General features: G+C 35.8%; 1 protein-coding gene across 1 annotated transcript; it reads right to left on the bottom strand.

Annotated features, from left to right (window-relative positions):
• Nucleotides 1-1,806: 1,806 nt before the first annotated feature.
• Nucleotides 1,807-3,543, bottom strand: LOC108477737 (uncharacterized). Its single transcript, XM_017780238.1, has 4 exons — nt 3,300-3,543; nt 2,596-3,209; nt 2,015-2,527; nt 1,807-1,932 (listed from the first exon to the last, which is right to left on the bottom strand). Exons 1-4 carry the CDS (start codon nt 3,541-3,543, stop codon nt 1,807-1,809), a joined length of 1,497 nt encoding a protein of 498 aa, XP_017635727.1.
• Nucleotides 3,544-20,158: the final 16,615 nt, after the last annotated feature.

The raw sequence follows: 20,158 nt of genomic DNA, 5'->3' as shown, positions 1-20,158 counted from the left end.
GCAAATAGCCCTTCTGTCGAAAAAACACGCGGATCCTTAGTGGAGAGGGTCGGGTCTTCGGGCAGCGCCTAAACAGCGTCGTTTTTGGGGCTAGGCCTGGGCATGAAAACGGTGCCGTTTTGGTAGGCTATAAAAGCCTAAAAACTTCCAAAAATTCATTTTAATCAGGTGTTTTTTTTTTTTTTAAAAGGAGAAAGCTCTCCTCTCTGCAGATGGCCCATATGTTGGCGAGGGCTCCGGCCAAAGGTCCGATCATCTCCGTCAGTAAAGTCTTTGCGGCCACCCACCGACCGAAGCGAAAAAATGGTAAAAATTTTATATTTTTTTATTTATTTTAAAGCTTATTTATAATATATATTTATATGTGGGTAAATAGGTTAAAAAAGAAAAAGAAAGAAAATAACGATGAGAATCACCTTCGGCTATTAGATTTTGATTCTCTGTTTGGATTGTTTTTTGCTTTTGATATTGTCGTGGTCTCAGTTCTTGCTTATGTGTTTTAAAATCAAATATTGTTTTTTTATTTATCACCAAAATGCCGAATCTATACAATAGTTTTAGACTTGGCTCTTTATAGTCATTTTACAATATTTTTATATTTTTGTTGTCCTTTCGTTTTAATGGCTTGCAGGTACTGTAGCGGTGGATTTGACTTGTCAGTGGAAGCAAAGGCGGTGGCCAGGCAAGTGGTGATAGACCAGGCATGGGCGGTTAGGCTAGGGTTTTTATTTTTGTTTTAGGTATTAGGCTAGGGTTTGGGTAGTTTTATTTTTTGGTTTAGTGGGCCGAGCAGGAATGGGTTTCTACATATAAAGTTGAAATTAATTCTTTTAAATAATGGTAAATTACCAAAATAGGCACATTTGTTTGCCTGAGGTTACATTTTAGTCACTTATGTTTAAAATGTGACGTTTTAGTTACTTACGTTATCATGTTGTAACATTTTAGTCTCTAAGCCGTTAATTGTCGTTAACGGTGTAACAGTAAGTTGACGTGATACGTTAAATCATCATTTCAAACAAAAATTTTATGTTAAATTCTACAACTGGTCCCTATATTTTTTCATTTTGAGTAATTTAATTTTTTTCTTTTATGTTCTTTTAATTTTTTTTATTTTCCATTCTCTTTTACTTCTCCCTCTATTTTCCTCTCTTCTTCATTTCTTTTAATGTAGTTTTTCTATGTTTTTCATTTGTTAAACTAGTCAACAAGCTCTCCTCACTCGAAAAAAATTAAATTGTTCAAAAAAATAAAAGCATAGGGACTAGTTTTAAAAAATGAAAATATAAGATGGAGGAAAATAGAGAATGAAAAAAAGAAAGAAAAAGGAAAGTTAAAAAAACATAAAAGAAAAAAAAACTAAATTGTTAAAAATGAAAAAAATATGGGGACCGATTTTATAAAGTAACATGAATTTTTTTTTTTTAAAATGATGATTTAACATGCCACATCAACTTACCATTACACTGTTAGCGACAATTAACGGTTTAGTGACTAAAATGTAATAATGCAATAATGCAAGTGACTAAAATGTAATATTTCAAACATAAGTAAATAAAATGTAACTTGAGGTAAACAAAAGTGACTATTTTCATAGTTTACCATTTAAACAATAATCAAATTAATAGAATTTATGAAATGTAGGGCTAAATTTATAATATGCCAATAAAAAGATCAGCCAACATTAAAAACATAATAAATATAATTCATAAACCCTTCGATTAGTCCTTTCTAAGGACTTATAAAAAAACTAAAACTAAATGAAAAAAATTAAATGTAAACCCTAAATCCTAACTAAATAAAACTTTATAGGAGGATAACATCAAAATCGCTAAGGGACCATTCTGCTTCTTCCTCTTTATCACTAACAAAAATTTCGGTTCCAACATCGATAGACGTCCATTTTCTTTTGGCGGGAAGGGTATCTGGATCCTGAAATCCAACCAAAACAATTAACAATAAATAGCCCTAAACCATCAATGCAATCATTTAATAGTGACAATTAAACAAGTACCTGATAGAAGTAAAGTCTACTAGCTAGGCTGCCACTGTCAAGCACCCATGTTCTTGGATCCCCAATCCAACCTTCACCCTTTTCAGTTGGGTAGCCATATTCACCCCATGCAGGGTGAGGCAACAATTGTACTAATTCTTGAGGTTGAGGGTTGCTGTATGGATCACAGAGACTAACAGGTTCCTCCAAGTATTTAGCATTGCCAGGAGCACAATAGTAGTGGTAAGCTCCATATGGGAACTTGGCCGTGTCATTCCTTAAAATCTTTGTGTTGTTAGGAGTAATATGGTATGGTGGGCAGTTCACCAATTGTGTGGGGCTACACCAAGCTGGTACATCAGGGTTGATGATCATCTCACTGTATCTTGTAACATCTGTCAACACATCTCCATCACAAGGCTTACCATTGTTCTTCCAACAACTGCCTATGTCAAGCAGGTAAAATTGGCTCTGGGGTCCTCCTCCTTTTTTGATTTCCAATGAGAACTTGACTTTAAAATTAGTCCTTGGAAGCTGAAAGTAAACCAATTGGTCAGAGAGTGACTATGTATGTTAAAAGTAAAGAGTGTATTCCAACTTACAGTGTGGAGCATTCCTCTTGTTTCATAAGGGTACCCACCAGAGAATCCTTTGGTTGCATCAGCTCTAAGGTAAAGCATCAACCATGGATATTTAATTGAAGTCTTGAGCTTATGCTTAAACACCCAACGTCCAAAACCAAGCTTTTTCTCCCAAGCCACTTCATAAAAGGATATGTTTGCAAGTCCATTCCCAATATCAGCATCCAAATCATAAGTTCCATTGAACCATCCCTTCATTGTACCATCAGCCAAAAGTTGTGTAGGTTGATGGTTCAAAGTAGGCTGATTCATGCATCCTTCTCCAAAACAAGGGAAGTTCATTGTAGTATTAATTGGAGCTGGTTTAGGTTTCCCATTTTCAGGGCACAAACCAGCTTTTGTGTCAAAGTTGCCACTTTTCAACATAACCATCCAAAATTGCCATGGCTTTGAAGTCTTCAAAAATTGCCATGGTTTTGAACTCTTTGAAACCTCACATAAAGAACCTAAATATAGTTCTTTCTCAATTGCATAAAGATTTGGGTCATACAATGCTTCTGCAGACAATCCGTTGAATTTTTTACCTATGCCAAGCTTGTTATCTGACTCAGATACTTTGTGTAACAAAGTTAAATCTGACCACATTTATAACAAAAATATTAGAAACCAGATAAACATAAAAAAATAGTAAAAACAAAATTTATTAACAAAATATTTTCTTTTACTTCTTGAAACGTCAAAACAGTCAGCAGCTCTGGGACTTCCCGTGTCAGGAGCTTCATGAGCAACTCCATTACAATTATTCCAAGCTTCAAAAGCTATTCTCAATCCATCTCTTTTCATCCCTGGATCACCCAGGGCCGATATTCCTTTATGTCGTCTACTCCATGGGACCTTAAAAAATCTAGCATTAACTCCAATAAAACACAAATTCACACACAAAAACAAAACTAACAAATATTTCTCCATTTTCATAACTTTCTACCTAGCTTTCAAAAGAAATGTTAAATTGTTTTTGTTATCTTTACTCTACTATTTATAGGTGTAGTATAGGACTCGATGTTTGGTTTCAGTTTCTTCTTTTATTTGGACTTCTATTTACTATTAAACACATATAATTAAATCACTTGTAAAATTGAAGCAAACTCATGTACGCACAAATAGTCACTTTTATTTGTCTCAGTTTATATTTTAGTCATTTATGTTATTATTTTGTTACGAAGTGGTCACTCTACCGTTAAGCTCTATTACCTCTCTAATGGTGGTCCTACGTGGTAGTCCAAATGGATTTTAAATGCCAACTTGGATGTCTTACGTGACAGTCCAAATTAAATTTATTTAACTAAAAATCTATTTTCGTCCTAACAACTGAATATCCAAGTTGGCATTTAAAACTCATTTGGACTGCCGTTAGGGAGGTAGTGGAGTTTAATGGTAGAGTGACCACTTTGTAACACAACGATAATGTAAGTGACTAAAAGCTAACATTTCAAACATAAGTGACTAAAACGTAATATGAGGCAAACAAAAGTGACTATTTTTGTAGTTTACCCTATAAATAGTTAGTTTTGTTATTAGTTTTGTTATAATTATAAATAATAGTAAATATAAAACATATATATTTTAATTAAACCCTATAAAATTGACGTGAAAGCACATTAGTTAGGGTACAGTAATTTGTTTGTTTAAAAGAAGGATAAATTTTAAAATTACACATGAAATTTAATTTAATATGCAATTGTATATATGAATTTTAATTTAGTACAATTTTATACATGAAATTTTAATTTGATCAAATTTGCACAATTATTAATACAATTATTGATATAATATCATTTTATGTTTATAAATTGTATACAGAAATAATTGTATTTATACAATATAAAAATAAATTGAAGTATTAATTTATTGATTTAAATATGTACGACTGAACCAAAACTAAAGTTTTATGTATACATTTATTCACAATATATAATTAAACTAAATTAAAGATTATGTATATAATACATATTAAATTAAAAATCATGTAAAATTTATCCCTTAAAATAATTGAGATAGTATGTGATACTGTGTTAAAACAATGGGTAGATTCTTTGATATTATCATGTCAGTTATTAGCAAATAAAGAAGTTTAAATTGGTTAGAATTTATAATTCTATAAAACTGACATAAAATTGACTTAGCATATAATAATTTATTTTTGTCGATCTATTTTTGAAAAATAATTAATGATTTAAATTATAATTAAAATTCACTTAGCATATAATTATTATTTTTTCAATCTATATTTGAAAAAATTAATTGATGATTTAAATTGGGATAAATTGGACCTAATTGATAGAAGTTACTAACAAGGCAAGTAAAAGCAATTTAAATTAATTTATAATTTATAAAAAAGTAAAAAAGATATTAATAAATAATAAATTTTAATATAAGTTAAAATATATTCCGAGTCTATTTACCATTTGTAGATTTGGAATTTACTTTAATTACTTTTATTGGAATTTACTTTATCTACTTAGGATATTTTTAGCCAGAATTTTTTTTAAATTTAGTGGTTTGAATTTTTTAAAAAAAATGAAAAAATAAATCTAATTAGCACGTCACAAATAATTCAACGTAACTGGAACCAGAATAATCGTTGATTTGCGCAATTGATCATTGCGCATGAGAGTAACTGTTAATTTGTGGAAAACGGTTGTGCATTAAATTATGATGGCATGCCTCTAAGTTCAAATTTAGGCTAGAAACAATGTGCACACTTGTTGCTCAATTGTTAATCCGCATGGGCTTTCGGCCCCTTAGGGAACGTGTCATAGGTCACCGTAGCCCTTATGGTGGATAAATGAAAAAAACTAGTATGAAACCAAATTTAATAAAAGATGTTGATGGTGTTAACAATTAATATAAAATAAAAATTATTAAAAATAGAGTGATTAAATATTAGCACCTATTTTAAACTTTAATTTATCACAAAAATAGTTGGTGCAATCCCACTCGGTTGTTTGATTATTAAATTATTTTAAAAGGATTTGAGTATGTCGTGTCACTACTTAGAAATTATTTTCTTAAATTGTTTCGTGTAAACTTCATAAAATCATAGTTTGAATTATGACTTATACAGTAAAAAAAGTAAAGTATATTAGTCGATTGGCATATAAGACACAATAATATAATACATTTTAAAACCCTTGAAACTTTACTGTAACTTTATTAGAAATGTAGTTTATCAAACATAAGTTTTATATACAAATTCTTTCTCAAAAATAAACATCTTGGCATCACCCCCCTCATGTCATGCATAGTACAAAATAACAAAAATCTCACAGCAACAGAGGTCCTCTAGCATAGTCTATTAGAATTTCCTTTTCTTCAACAACAAGCTTGAGAAGGAAAGGTAATTAAGTAAGTTCAAAAGAACTTAGTGAGTTCCAAAATAAAACATATCAATAGTTACTAACTTCAAGCAAATTTTTTCTAAGATTCAAAAACAATCACACAAATTTGGCAGATGACAAGTATCATACATAGACAGTTTATACGTTGGTTTACTTTTTTTTTTTTTTTGTGTATACAATATGCCCATATGACCATTTAGACAAACCTTCTTCATGTCAGCCACGTACCCAAATCCTTAGTCATATCATACATTCCATTCATATTCCTTTGGTTTGTATCCTTTGTCGTATTTTGCCAGTCAGTTTGCAACATACTTTTGCCCTATCGGAGGCTACATAATCATTTTCATGTATTGCAATATGCCTGTTCAATGTACATTACATCAAAGACAACGCTGTGAATATGCTTCCTTAACATCATTTCCATGATTCAGTCCATATCATTCTTGACAGAAGTAAAAGGTAGTGGCTTAAGCATGAAGAATGATTCTTACACTTTAACACAGACCTTACAGACCTAGATTGACAACTTTGAACAACCATTTTTCATATACACACATTTCACTTTTGCAGAGTATAAGTACTTACCTCACATGAAATATAAAGCAAGAATACTATACACATGGAAGTAAGAAAAAATCACTAGAAATACAACAAAGTCTATAAAGTAGGACCTTTGCCTTTGTTACTCGTCCCTTCAATAGTGTCTTGAGCTAAAATATGGATAATTAAAATTATCAAATCATTACTCCATTGAATCCAAACATGCATGCATGAAACACTAACACATAACCCAGAATCAAGAAGTTTCCTTCCTTACATATAATTTTAACACTTATGCATGCAGAGTTAAAAATATGTAAATAACTATGAAAATAACCTAGAGTTCATCAATATTTACCAGAGAGCTAACACAAACGTGAGAGTTGGTTGAATACAGTGAACCTAACCTCAGTAAGGTTTCTAGACTTAAGCTTTGAGAAAGAATACAGATAAATCAAGCAGAAGATGAATGCAAAGAAAATGCAAAAGTTTATCAGGGAAGACACTAATATCCTTATATACTTAAGCACAAAGATGAGGTTTAGTGGAAGGATCATATTAACTATAGTATCTTAGCTTTGCTCTAACCAATTCTCAATAGACTAACTAAATAGTCTTATAAAAATAATAAACAAATATATGAAACTACAGATTTGAAAACTTCGCCGAAACATCTGGGTGGCATATGCTCAGCAAAAGAATCTACCAAAACACAAATTTCGCCAATCGGTGCAAACACAAAATCCCATACTTGGCCACAAATAATACTTTACTTACTCAGAACTACACTTAATACAATAAACAATAACCATAAATAAAGACTTCGCTAGGTAGGCTGTTACAGCGCATTATTACTTCGAACGTCTAATGAGGTGTGGAGCACATTTACTTCAGTTATACCGATGAGGCACAGAGCGCAATATTTACTTCAAACGTTCTGATGATGCACTAGGTGGTGTGTTTGTGTGTTGGTTAGATGATTCTTGTATCCATCCCGAGTTCAAATAAGGTTAATAGGGGTTAAAAAGTATGAACTCGATAAATGATAATGAGTTAAAATGATATAATGTTATGGTACCACATATACATATATTTGATATATGCTTTATGATAGCATGTGAAAGACCATGCGAACTGATTATATGAGCCTAGAAGGTTGATATGGTATTGTTAAGAAAATGCTTTAGGACTGAAACATGTCAAAGTTTTTTTTCTTTTTTGTTAAGTTGAGTGTGTCAAAGTTTGTTCCTGATTTTAGGAATTAGTTGTTGATTTTATTTTGCTTAAGTTTAGGAAAAAGTTAGTGGGTTGTTGATTTTATTTTGCTTAAGTTTAGGATGGGTTGTTGATTTTATTTTATATAAATTCTGAATGATTTTTGAATAAAGAATGTTCAGTTTCTTTCATCTATTAAGTTTTTTTTCACTAAAATACTCACAATTGGTCTCAGAGCTGTATTTTTAAGGGATCTATGAGTGAGTGTGCGAGGTTGCTGTGTCATGGACGTCGAAGCAAGTTCTAGTTTCTCTTCAATTTCTCCACCAGTGTTTGATGGAGACAACTACTAGGTTTGGGCAGTTCGTATGGTGGTGTATATGGAAGCTTTGGATATTTGGGAAGTAGTAGAAGATGATTATGAAATTCTTGCTCTCCCACACAATCCTACCATGGTGCAGATAAAATTGCAAAAAGGAGAAGAAGACAAAGAAATCCAAGGAAAATGCCTGCTTGTTTGCTACAGTCTCATCTACTATCTTCACTCGGATTATGACTCTAAAGTCAACATATGATATATGGAATTATCTCAAGTCAGAGTATGAGGGAGGTGAAAGAATAAAAGGTATACGTGTGCTAAACTTAATTCGAGAATTCGAGTTGCAGAAGATGAAGGAAATAGAATTAATCAAAGAGTATTTTGATAGGTTATTCGATATTGCAAATTGAATCAGATTACTTGGTTTTGAGTTCAAGGACTCAAGAATTGTTGAAAAAATTCTTGTAACAGTGCCTGAAAAATTTGAGGCTTCTATTTGAGCCTTGGAAAATACCAAGGATTTGACTCAAATCGCTCTTGTAGAGATTCTCAATGCTTTGCAGGCACAGGAGCAAAGAAGAGCCATGAGGCAAGAAGGTGCTGTTGAAGGAGCCTTGCCAGCTAAGCATCATGAGAATGCCAGGAATAACAAGAATAAGTTTTTTAAGAAGAATCAAAATTCTACTAGAGAATCTTCAACCAATAACAAAGCAGGAGTCAAGAAGGGATCTTACCCTCCATATCAACATTGCAATAGAAAGGGTCATCCTCCTTACAAATGCTGGAGAAGACCAGATGCCAAGTGCACCAAATGTAACCAAATGGAGCATGAAGCGGTAATTTGCAGGAACAAGAATCAACAGCAAGGTGAAGAGGCTAAGATTGCTGATCAGGAGGACGAGGATCAACTGTTTGTGGCTATATGCTTTGTGGGCAGTAAATCAAATAAAAGCTGGTTGATTAACAGTAGCTGCACCAACCATATTGTAACACCCCTAACCCATATCCGTGGCCGGACTAGGGTTAGGAGACATTACCGATCATACAAATTACTTATACGAATATTTATTAATATAAATGTTTATACCGACTTCATTAATAAATCAGGAACATTTCATACAATAGTATAAACTTTACATACAATTATCCCTATCAAAGTTCGAAACATTTTGAACACCTAAAATAAATGAGACAAGAAAAATTGTACTTAAACCACTAAATTACCTAAATTATGTTCGATCATTTTATGCATCCATATTAAATCATTGGTGCGACTTTTATTCCTAAATTTTTATCAATTTTTCATGTATTATATAATTACACAAACTAAAGTCAAACATTTAGGAATATACAAAGAAAATCCGTTCCATTCTATAGCTATTCGACTATCATAAGCTAAATTGCATAATTTCGTAGCTTTACAAAAAAAATTCAATGAATCAATATAATCATGCATGTTTGCAACCCAATCATAATTTAAGACGACGATCGCCGATGGACCCCCAATGGGATTCCTTCTCTCTCCCTCTCCCTTTCCTTTTTTTTTTTTCTCTTCTTCTACTGCAAAATGAAAATTTTTAAAAAAAATTTAACTTTTATAGGGGACCAAAACGCACCGTTTTGGTCCCCCTTTTAAAATTAAAACGGCGTCGTTTTAGGCCCCGGGTCGGGTCGACCCGACCCGCTCCAACAGGATCAGCGTGTTTTTTATAGCTGAAGGGCTAATTGCGCTTTTAGCCCTTCCGCTTTTCTGTGGTTTTACAATCAAGTTTTCTCATTTTCAATTTGGCCCCATAATTTCCCATCTTTGTTCGATTTAGTCCTCCGTCTTGCAGCTGCTTTTGGTGAAAGGAATGTTTCTTTGTTTTAGTCCTCCCAAGTTATGTCTGCGTGACACTTTGGTCCTTTCTGCTATTTATTTCCAATTTCGCCCCAAAATGTTGTTTTAAGTTCAATTTAGCCCTTTGGTTAATTTTTGTTTTATTTGTTTTCATTTTACATTATTTGTTAGTTATAATATTTATATTTGTTATATTAAATGTATTTACTATATGACTTAATGTATAATATTATATATATGTATGTGTTTGTAATATCGCATATAGTGTATTATATTTATATTATATATATATATATATATATATGTGTTTTAAATATTATGTTATATATATATGGGTGTGTGTGTGTATTTTCAATATTATTAGTTATATTTTCTCATAACCTTTCGTGTATATATTTTGTATTATCTTATGTACATACTATTATGTGTATATCGTTTTTTATACCGTATCAGTATATGTTATTTTATTATTTTTATTCCTACTATATTTATTATCAATATTAGTATATATATATTTCACTATACATGTGTATATATTTAGGTGTATATAGTACTATTTCAGTATATTTCATTATATTATTTTCATATATTTGTAAATATTGTACTACTCATATATTTCTATGTTATTTTATATATATATCTTTATATTATTTGTTAATATATTTCTTTTCTTGTTTCATGTATATGTTGTTAAATACCATAATATCTATATATATATATATGCATATATGTTATTTTTCATATTATCTTACCTATATATTTTATCCTTACCATGCGAATATTAGTATATGTTTCATTATTTATGTATATATCTATAATAAGTATATAAATTTAATATATTTATGTATATACTTATGTAGTATCATTATTAGTCGTTTTTTTTTATAGGTTTATGTAAATATTTCAATATTATATTATACCCGTATGTATTTCGTGTATTATATATATGTGTTCTTTGTTGTATTTTATATATTATATAAATTTTAATGTGTATATCGTTTGTGAAGTATTATCAATAGTTCTTTTTATTATTATCTTTAATATGTATATATTGTGCATATATCATCATTGATTTTAATATACTTGTCACACTTATATTCACTTCAATATACTTCTAGTTCATCATTTGTTTCATCTTAATTGTTTTTTTATATTACTTCGAAAATCACAGTCTTGTTTTACAATTAATTTTAATAATCGAGGCAAAGTACCGATTCAATGTTAAGTCATCGAATTTCATTGCTATGTTGGATGGAATTTGTTGGCTTATGTTAAAGGCGGAACACCCTCCTCAAAAACCGAAAATTTAAAATTTCTCGTCTTTTCAATCGGATCACGATTAAATTATATATTGAACTTGTATTTTTGAAAATCGAGACAACACATGTTTAAAAGATACCAATTTTGGGCGTCACGAGGTTGCTAATACCTTCCTCGCGCGTAACCGACTCCCGAACCCTAATTTGTTTCTGGAATTTGACGTGGATCTAAACTTAGCCTTCATTTTGTTTTGAAAATAAAGGAATCTAATGGGTGTCCGATCACACCCTAAAAAAGATCGGTGGCGACTCCTGGTTTATTTTAAAATCAAATTTCAATTTCCAAGTTTCTTAATAAATCGCCACAATTAGCGATCGAGCTAAGCTAAAAATTTTTACGTCGCTACAGCTGGCGACTCCACTGGGGACCAGTTTTTGAGAGTCGAGTTGAATTAAACGCGTGTTGTCAAAATTTTCAAAGTTCCGTGTTCAAATTAATCTATAATCATGATCCTTAAGTTTTGTTTTCAAAAAATCATACATAGATATCTCCTAATTTGTTTTATCTTTCGTTTTTCAGTTTTAAGTTTTACGGTTTTAGTGTTGTAGTTTTAAAATAAATGAAAGGTTGGCAAGTTTCTCCCTATACACCACGCACTTGCATTTCGCATAACATGAGCTCTCAACCCGGGCCCCGTCCGTTTAAGTGAAAGTAAACGCTACGCCTTCGTGAGTTAACTCGTCCCTCCGCACAGGCTAGTGAATACTTTCGGGTTACATATGACTTATGCTTTCGTGAGTTAACTTGTCCCTCCGCATAGGCATAAGTAAATGTAATCCCTCGAATTGAACTCGTGAGTCTGTAATGGGCTATGACCGAGGCTTCGTACTAATCTTAGCAGATGACAGTGCAGACGATTCGAGTACCCATCTAGAACCAAAACCGCATATAGTGAACCATACGAGCCATCCAACTAGAGCCGTGCCAAACCTCTGTCCGTTTACTAGTCACCGAAATAAGTACACGGGAAAAACACATCTTACCTTCTGTTTCTTTTACATTTACGCTTTCTATGCAAGGGAATCGAGTCCATTGGACCAAGTAGCTTAATTTATTAGATTTTCTACATTTTTTCTCTGTTCATATGTGTTGTGCTAACCGAGTTTGTTTGTTTTTATTCTTATTTTACATTATGCATTATAGGCATCATATTAGGAAGGTGTTGACTAGAGATCGGTTGCCAAAAAATGGGTTTCTAATGGAAGAGTCAATTATACAAACAACCGAGAGGAATGCCGCAGTTCGAGACTGGTCTCTAAAGACTCAGAAAGAAAGAGGGGATAGTCTAGTGGAGGGATGTATTGCCAATCTGCCCGAGCACGTAACTATAAATGTTCGCCAAAATAACCTTGAAGATTTGGTTCGGGTGTGGAATCAGTGGGACTCGGATACTAGGGGTATCTTCACTGAGAGATATGGAGACATAGCCAACTTGATTGCTGTCAGCGTAGACGAACGATTGATCCAAGCCATGGTCAGATTTTGGGATCCGGCTTACGCATGTTTTATCTTCAACCAAGAATATATGACTCCTACTGTAGAGGAGTATGCTGCTTTGCTCCGTGTCGATAATGTACAATCCTATAAAATATATGTGAAAGAGCCTAAGCCAATGACCTTCAAGAAAAAGTTAGTGAGATTTGAGACATGTGACGAGTGGGGAAAAAGCAGATAAAGAAAAGAATGAAACCATTTGCATTCCATGGTCTTCCCTACGAGACTTGATTACGAACCATCCCGACATGTTGAAAAGGGTAAATCTTTCGCTCGGCCATTTACGGTTTGATCATCTTCCGAAGGTCCTTGGACACATAGAAGTTGCGGTGGTAGATTTCTTGGAAGATTAAAACAAGGAATCAACCCGTTCAACTATCCTCATGAAACCTTGAGATCACTAAGTAGGCAGTAGGAAGAAAGGGAAGGTCGTTTTATCGGATCTGCAGATTACTTAATGTTTGGATTTCGAGCCATACGGAAAGTAGGCGACACCGTTCCATATGTTTTCTAAAACATTCTCCCGTTAGAAGCTTATCTCAAGAAAGAATGGCGAAAGAGGTCCTTTGAACAACACTGGTCTCGGTCTTTCGAATCTTGGCCGATGGCGTAACTTAGAGAGCCCCGTGGATACGCCCGTCAGTTCTGCTATACAAGGTCGGAGATCAAGATTGGGTGCCACTACTCGGATTATGGGGAGGAGTCGGATATGCTCCATTATTAGTCCAAAGGCAATTTTCTTCGCGGCAATTCATACCCGCCACTGGAGGATTGGCACAATCCGAGTTCGCTTTCGCCGGTGAAGGATATATGAAGAAGGTCCGAGACAATGCAAAATCTTGGAAGAAAATTCATCTAATGGAATTGGCCTTATATGCTGATACCCTAACTCAAGATTACGACATATGGAGGAAGCAACGGATAAATAGTCAGCAAATCTCGTCAACAAACTACACCGTCCCGAATCCTTTCTCAGAGGAAATGCCGTCTGAGCTAGAAATAGAAAGACAAGAATTTGAACGAGAAAAGGCCAAGATGTCTCGGGACCTTAGTGCCCTTCAAGAAGAAAACTACCAGTTGAAGATCGACATTCAAATTGAGAGATCCAGAACCGAGAAAGCGTAAAAAGAAGTTGAAGTCGTGAGAAATGACTTAAGAGACCTCCATCTGGAAAATAAAAAGTTAAGAGGCACAATAAAAAATAGTGGGCTGGGCAAGACGTCGGCAGAATGGAAAGAGGAGATAAGCAACATTAAAGGAGGGATGGAGTTTTGGAAAGGAAAAGCAAAGAAAGAGGAAGAAAAGGCTGCGCGGGCTATGATAGAATTAAGGAAGAAGAACACCAAATACGAAGTCGTGTCTGCCGGGGTGATAACTAGTCGATCTAAGAGTCAAGAACTAAATGAAAGGATACGAGAGTTAGAAGATATGCTGCAAGATCACCAACAACAGTTAGATACTCTCTTGAAGGCTTTGGAAGAAAAAGATAGTCAGTATGATAGAGACGTTCGTGCTTACGAAGAGGGCCTCCAGGAAAAAGAAAGACATCTTAGCTATTTGATCAATGAAGTTCGTGGGGTAGCCATGCACGTGGTACAATTATCGGAAGAAGCTGAAAATCTCAGTTGCCAATTCCTACCAGGCCAACGATCGAGCATATCAGAATTCTTAGAGCGAATAAAGAAATATGGCGATATAGCTAGAAAGTTTGTGTAATAGCTGAATCAAAAATGGTAAAATATTTTGTAATGAACTCTTTTGATGAATGAAATGCCTAAATAGGGGCTATCTTGAAATCAACACCAATTCCTTACATGTCATTCATGACTAACATTCATTTGGCATTCAAGCATTCATGCATTTAGTCATTCATTGATGGCATATCCCGTACTCATTTGCTAAGGTTAAAACGTACAATTCGCAGTTGTAATACTTCATCTAGAACCACACCACTCGTATAGAACGCGTCGGCAAACTAGAACAATGGAGGCTGCATTCAATGAAAGGATTGAAAGAATGGAAAGAATCCAAAAGGAATTACAAGAAGCGAGTTAGCTAGAGTCACAAAGAAGAGACGAGAGACTTAATGGTGAGATCAGGAGAAGAATCGCTTGAACAGAAGGATCAAATGGCCAAGATGATGGAGATGATGTCAGCTTTAGTTAAAGGAAAGGGACCCATACAGAGCCCTGACATCGAGGAATTTCAGTCAAGAGTTAATCACAATCAAGACCCGCTCTATCCCCCCGGATTCACTCCACCATAAGCCCGCGCAGCACAAAGAGGGTACACCCAAGGAGAACCCACAAACCTAGAGCAACGGCCGGTGTCACATACTCATTTAGGGCAAGGAATATTCATATCAAATTAAGGGCTAATCACCGCCAATCCAATTGTTCCGATTTGGACGATCCGAAGGAAATAGCCAGGTTAAAAGCAGACGATCATGAGGCTCAAGAGAAGTATAGGAGCTTAGAGGAAAGACTCAAAGCAATAGAGTGTCTGAAGCCTTCTCGCACTAAGTGCCAAAGAGCTCGTTTGGTGCCCGATCTAGTTACGCCTCCAAGTTCAAGGTGCGATTTGAAAAATACGATGGCACGAGATGTCCAAAGCGCATCTTGTCATGTTTTGTCGAAAAATGACTGGTTACGTGAATGAAGACTAGCTACTCATACATTGTTTTCAGGATAGTCTAGTAGGATCGGCTCTTCGGTGATACAACCAGCTTAGTAGGGAAAGGATCCGATCTTGGAAGGACTTGGCATCAGCATTCTGTGAGCAATACAAGCATGTATCGGATATGGTACCAGACCGGATGACTTTGCAAATGATGGAGAAAAAGCCGACAGAAATTTTTAGACAGTATGCCCAAAGATGGAGGGATGTCTCAGCCCAAGTGGAACCCCTATTAACGAAAATGGAGATAACCGTTCTTTTCATCAACACTTTGAAAGCACCGTTTTATGACAAACTAGTGGGAAGTGCCACGAAAGACTTTGCGGATATTGTAATATCCAGTGAGCTTATAGAGAATGCCGTCAAGAGCGGTAGAATGGAAGGTCAAGAAAGTTCAAGAAAGGCAGCGCCCATGAAGAAGAAAGAACCAGAAGCCCACATGGTGGGAATAGGAAGCTGTTATACCCCTAACCCGTATCTAAACCAACCCCGACCTCGAAATTATCCACCTCCAAAATTTTATTACCCTCCTCAAACCCCTTACTACCAAACACCGCCTCCTTACTCTTCTTACCCTTTTTACACCACAAGTAACCCGAGACCAACCGCCACATTCCCATAAAACACTCTACCCGCTCAAAGCCAACCCAGAAATGAACCAAGACCAACAAGGCCCAATCCCGAGAAACAGCAATTCACCCCTGTTCCTGTGTCGTATGGGGAGCTGTATCCAAAACTCCTGGAGAAGCAGTTAATATCTCCCCATTACATGGCACCCCTTAAACCTCCATAACAGAAATGGTACGACCCAAATGCTAGTTGTGCATACCATGCCGGGAACCAGGGGCACTCTACGGAAAACTGCCTGGCCTTTAAAAGGAGAGTTCAATGGCTCATCGATGCGGGTATACTGCGATTTGATGGCACTGGTGGTACATCCGGGAACCCATTCCCTAACCACGCGGAAGGGAATGTGAGCGCAGTGGGAGAGGAGGACAAACGACAAGGTACAAGATGGGTTTCTGAAATAAGAACACCTCTGCAGAAAATCTGGGAGGTGCTAGTTGAAAAGGGTTTGCTTTGTCATCTTAACAGAGTATTCGAGGGAAGGAATACAAAAGATCAAAGTTTTTGTGAATTCCATGGTATTAAGGGGCACGACATTCAATCGTGTGAGGAATTTAAAAGGTTACTGCAAGACCGGATAGATAATAAGGAGATTGCGATCATTAATCAAGGAGAGGCCAATGAGAAAGAAGTATGTGCCTCTGACAATCAATCGTCAAGTTGTCCGTATAGCACCGATCGACTATTCGTAATTTATTACGATGCAAGGAAGGAACCAGTGAAACCAAAAATGATAATTGAAGTACCGTCTCCTTTCCTTTACAAGGACAATAAAGCAGTACCATGGAAATATGACGTTAATATCGTCACACCTGAAGATGAAAAACCCAAAGCCATGACTGGAAGCATTGGAGAAGTAGGTCATTTCACTCGTAGTGGAAGATGTTATTCGAAAGAGGTCGAATCAATAAAGAAGAACAGTGACTTGAAACAGAAAAGAAAAGCACCGATGCATATGACCGAAGATGAGTATGAAACTGTTCCTGAACAAGAAGCTAAAAAGCCTGTGGACGAGGAAGAAGTACAGGAATTCTTAAAATTTATCAAGCACAGTGAGTACAACGTGGTAGAACAATTGAATAAGCAACAGCGTGAATTTCGGTATTATCTTTGCTGTTGAATTCTGAACCACACCGGAACGCTCTGCTGAAAGTGTTAAATCAAGCTTATGTGGCAAAAAATGTATCCGTTGAAAAACTGGATAGGTGGGTGAACAACTTGAATGCGGATAATTTCATTTCTTTTAATGATGATGAAATACCACCCAATGGTAGAGGCTCAGTGAAAGCATTGCATATCACAACCCATTGTAAGGGCTATATAATACCGAACGTGCTCATCGACAATGGATCGGCACTCAATGTCATGCCTTTGGCCACACTTTCCAAGATTCCGATGGATTTGTCCTATCTAAGGCCCCGCCATTCTGATGAAGGGCATTCGATGGAACAAGACGAGAAGTTATGGGAAAAATCGAGATCCCTCTAGAAGTGGGTCCCTACATATACGATGTTGAGTTTCAAGTCATGGACATTACACCATCATACATTTGTCTCTTGAGAAGACCTTGGATCCATTCTGCTGGAGCAGTCCCATCATCCCTCCATCAAAAGGTGAAATTCATTATGGGTGGCTGTTTGGTCACTGTCGAGGGAGAAGAAGACATTGTAGCATCTATTTCTACCGACGCACCATATATTGAAGTGAGTAAAGATGCTATGGAATGTTCCTTCCGATCTCTTGAATTTGTCAATGCCACATTCGTCGCTGAGGGAAACAGAATTCCCGAGCCAAAACTGTCGAGGAATACCAAGATGGGTGTCAAGTTGACTGTAGGAAAGGAAGCCCGAGCAAGGAAAGGTTTGGGAAGGTACCTGCAAGGAATAGTCAGGGCTCTAAAGCCAGTGCACCACAAAGAAGAAAACAGTGGAAGAAGGATCAGGAGAGAAGGATTGTGAGAACTTTGGGCCGAGAAATAGAATGGGAGCCCATAACGTACCCTCCTTTGTCAAAAACATTTACATCTGCAGGAATGATATACCCCAAACAGGATAATATACAAAGCACGCTGTTATTAATTGAAAGGGGTCTTCAGAATGTCAGTATAAATGTCATTGACAAAGAAGCTAACGCAAGTAAAGACGTCTCAAGGATACGCCCTTGTCCCCTGGGTTTCAGGTTGAACAATTGGACTGCCGAGGATCTTCTTGTAGTCTATAAGTCTTCAGAGTAATGCTCAAACGTTAACATTCTGTTATGTCCTTAGATATAATAGAATTTTTTTGTAAGAGCTTGCATTCGCTCTTTATCATTTAAATGAATATCAATAAAGATGCATTTTATCACGATCTTTCGCATTATCACTAATTTCATAATCATCTTCTCATTTCAGAGCCTATCTATACATTTGCCTCATACCATGCCATAACATTTCGTTTGTTGGTTCCAATACTTGGATGCCCCTCTATAGTTTCCTTTTCCATTCAACTTTCAGGTGCTCGGATATCAACAGTATGAACAAACCCGTTACGAGTCCTGAAATCGATTTTAAGAAGGCTGTTTGTTTAGGAGAATTTGAAGTCGAAGAAAATGCTGAAGGCTATGTCTCGTCTCCTGACTTGCTAAGAATGGTGGAACGAGAGGATAAACAGATTTTGCCTCATCAAGAATCTGTTGAAACAATAAATTTGGGAACTGAAGAAAAGAAGCAAGAAGTGAAAATTGGGACTTCTATTTCAGAGGACACTAAGCATAATTTGATTGCTTTGCTCCGCGAGTACAAAGATGTATTCGCATGGTCATATCAAGATATGCCAGGATTGGAAGAAGATGTAGCGGTCCATAAGCTCCCATTAAAGCCAGAATGCAAGCCCATTCAACAAAAGCTAAGACGGATGAGACCTGAGATGTTGTTGAAGATAAAAGAGGAAGTCAAGAAGAAATTTGATGCTGGTTTCCTACAAGCCTCCAAATATCCAGAATGGGTGGCTAACATAGTCCCGGTACCAAAGAAAGACGGCAAAGTACGAATGTGCATGGATTATCGTAACCTGAATCGAGCAAGTCTTAAAGATAATTTTCCCTTACCACACATTGATACGTTGGTGGATAACACAGCAAAACATTCATTGTTTTCTTTCATGGACGGATTCTCGGGGTATAATCAGATCAAGATGACCCCTGAGGATATGGAAAAAACTACCTTCGTAACAATGTGGCGAACATTCTGCTACAAGGTGATGCCATTTGGGTTAAAGAATGCTGGGGCAACATATCAGAGGGCTATGGTGACGTTATTCCATGACATGATGCATAAAGAAATAGAGATCTACGTCGATGATATGATTGCTAAATCCCGAGGGGAAGAAGAGCATGTAGTGAACCTGAAGAAATTGTTCGACAAACTGAGAAAGTTTCAGCTAAAGCTCAATCCGGCCAAATGTACGTTTGGGGCTACCTCGGGAAAATTGCTGGGCTTCATTGTCAGTGAAAGAGGTATCGAGGTTGATCCAGATAAAATAAAAGCTATTCAAGAGTTACCACCTCCGTGCACGCCAAAGGAAGTCAGAGGATTTTTAGGGAGGTTAAACTATATCGCTCGATTTATCACTCAACTTACCAACCAATGCGATCCAATCTTTCGCCTCCTTTGAAAACATAATCCCGGAGAATGGAACGAGGAGTGCCAAGTGGCTTTTGACAAGATAAAACAGTATTTGTCTAATCCCTCAATGCTAGTACTGCCAATACCGGGAAGACCATTGATATTGTATTTGACTGTGTTCGAGAATTCAATGGGTTGCGTACTGGGGCAACACGACGAGTCAGGAAAGAAAGAAAAGGCGATCTACTACCTCAGCAAAAAGTTTACTGAATATGAGGCAAAGTATTCGTCCATAGAAAAATACTGCTACGCTCTGGTTTGGGTAGCTCGGAAACTCAGGAAATATATGTTGTATCATACGACACGGCTAATTTCAAAGTTGGACCCAATAAGGTACATGATGGAATCACCCACACTCTTAGAAAGAATGGCACGATGGCAGATCTTACTATCAGAATATGACATTGTCTATGTGAGCCAAAAGTCGATAAAAGGGAGTACAATAGCTGATTTCTTAGCAACTCGAACAACGAAGGAATACGAGCCAT

The sequence above is a fragment of the Gossypium arboreum genome, chromosome 12, assembly GCF_025698485.1.
Source record: "Gossypium arboreum isolate Shixiya-1 chromosome 12, ASM2569848v2, whole genome shotgun sequence".
NCBI lineage: Eukaryota > Viridiplantae > Streptophyta > Magnoliopsida > Malvales > Malvaceae > Gossypium > Gossypium arboreum.
The sequence above is the reverse complement of the archived record's forward strand: the minus strand, read 5'-3'. Positions and strand labels throughout refer to the sequence as shown.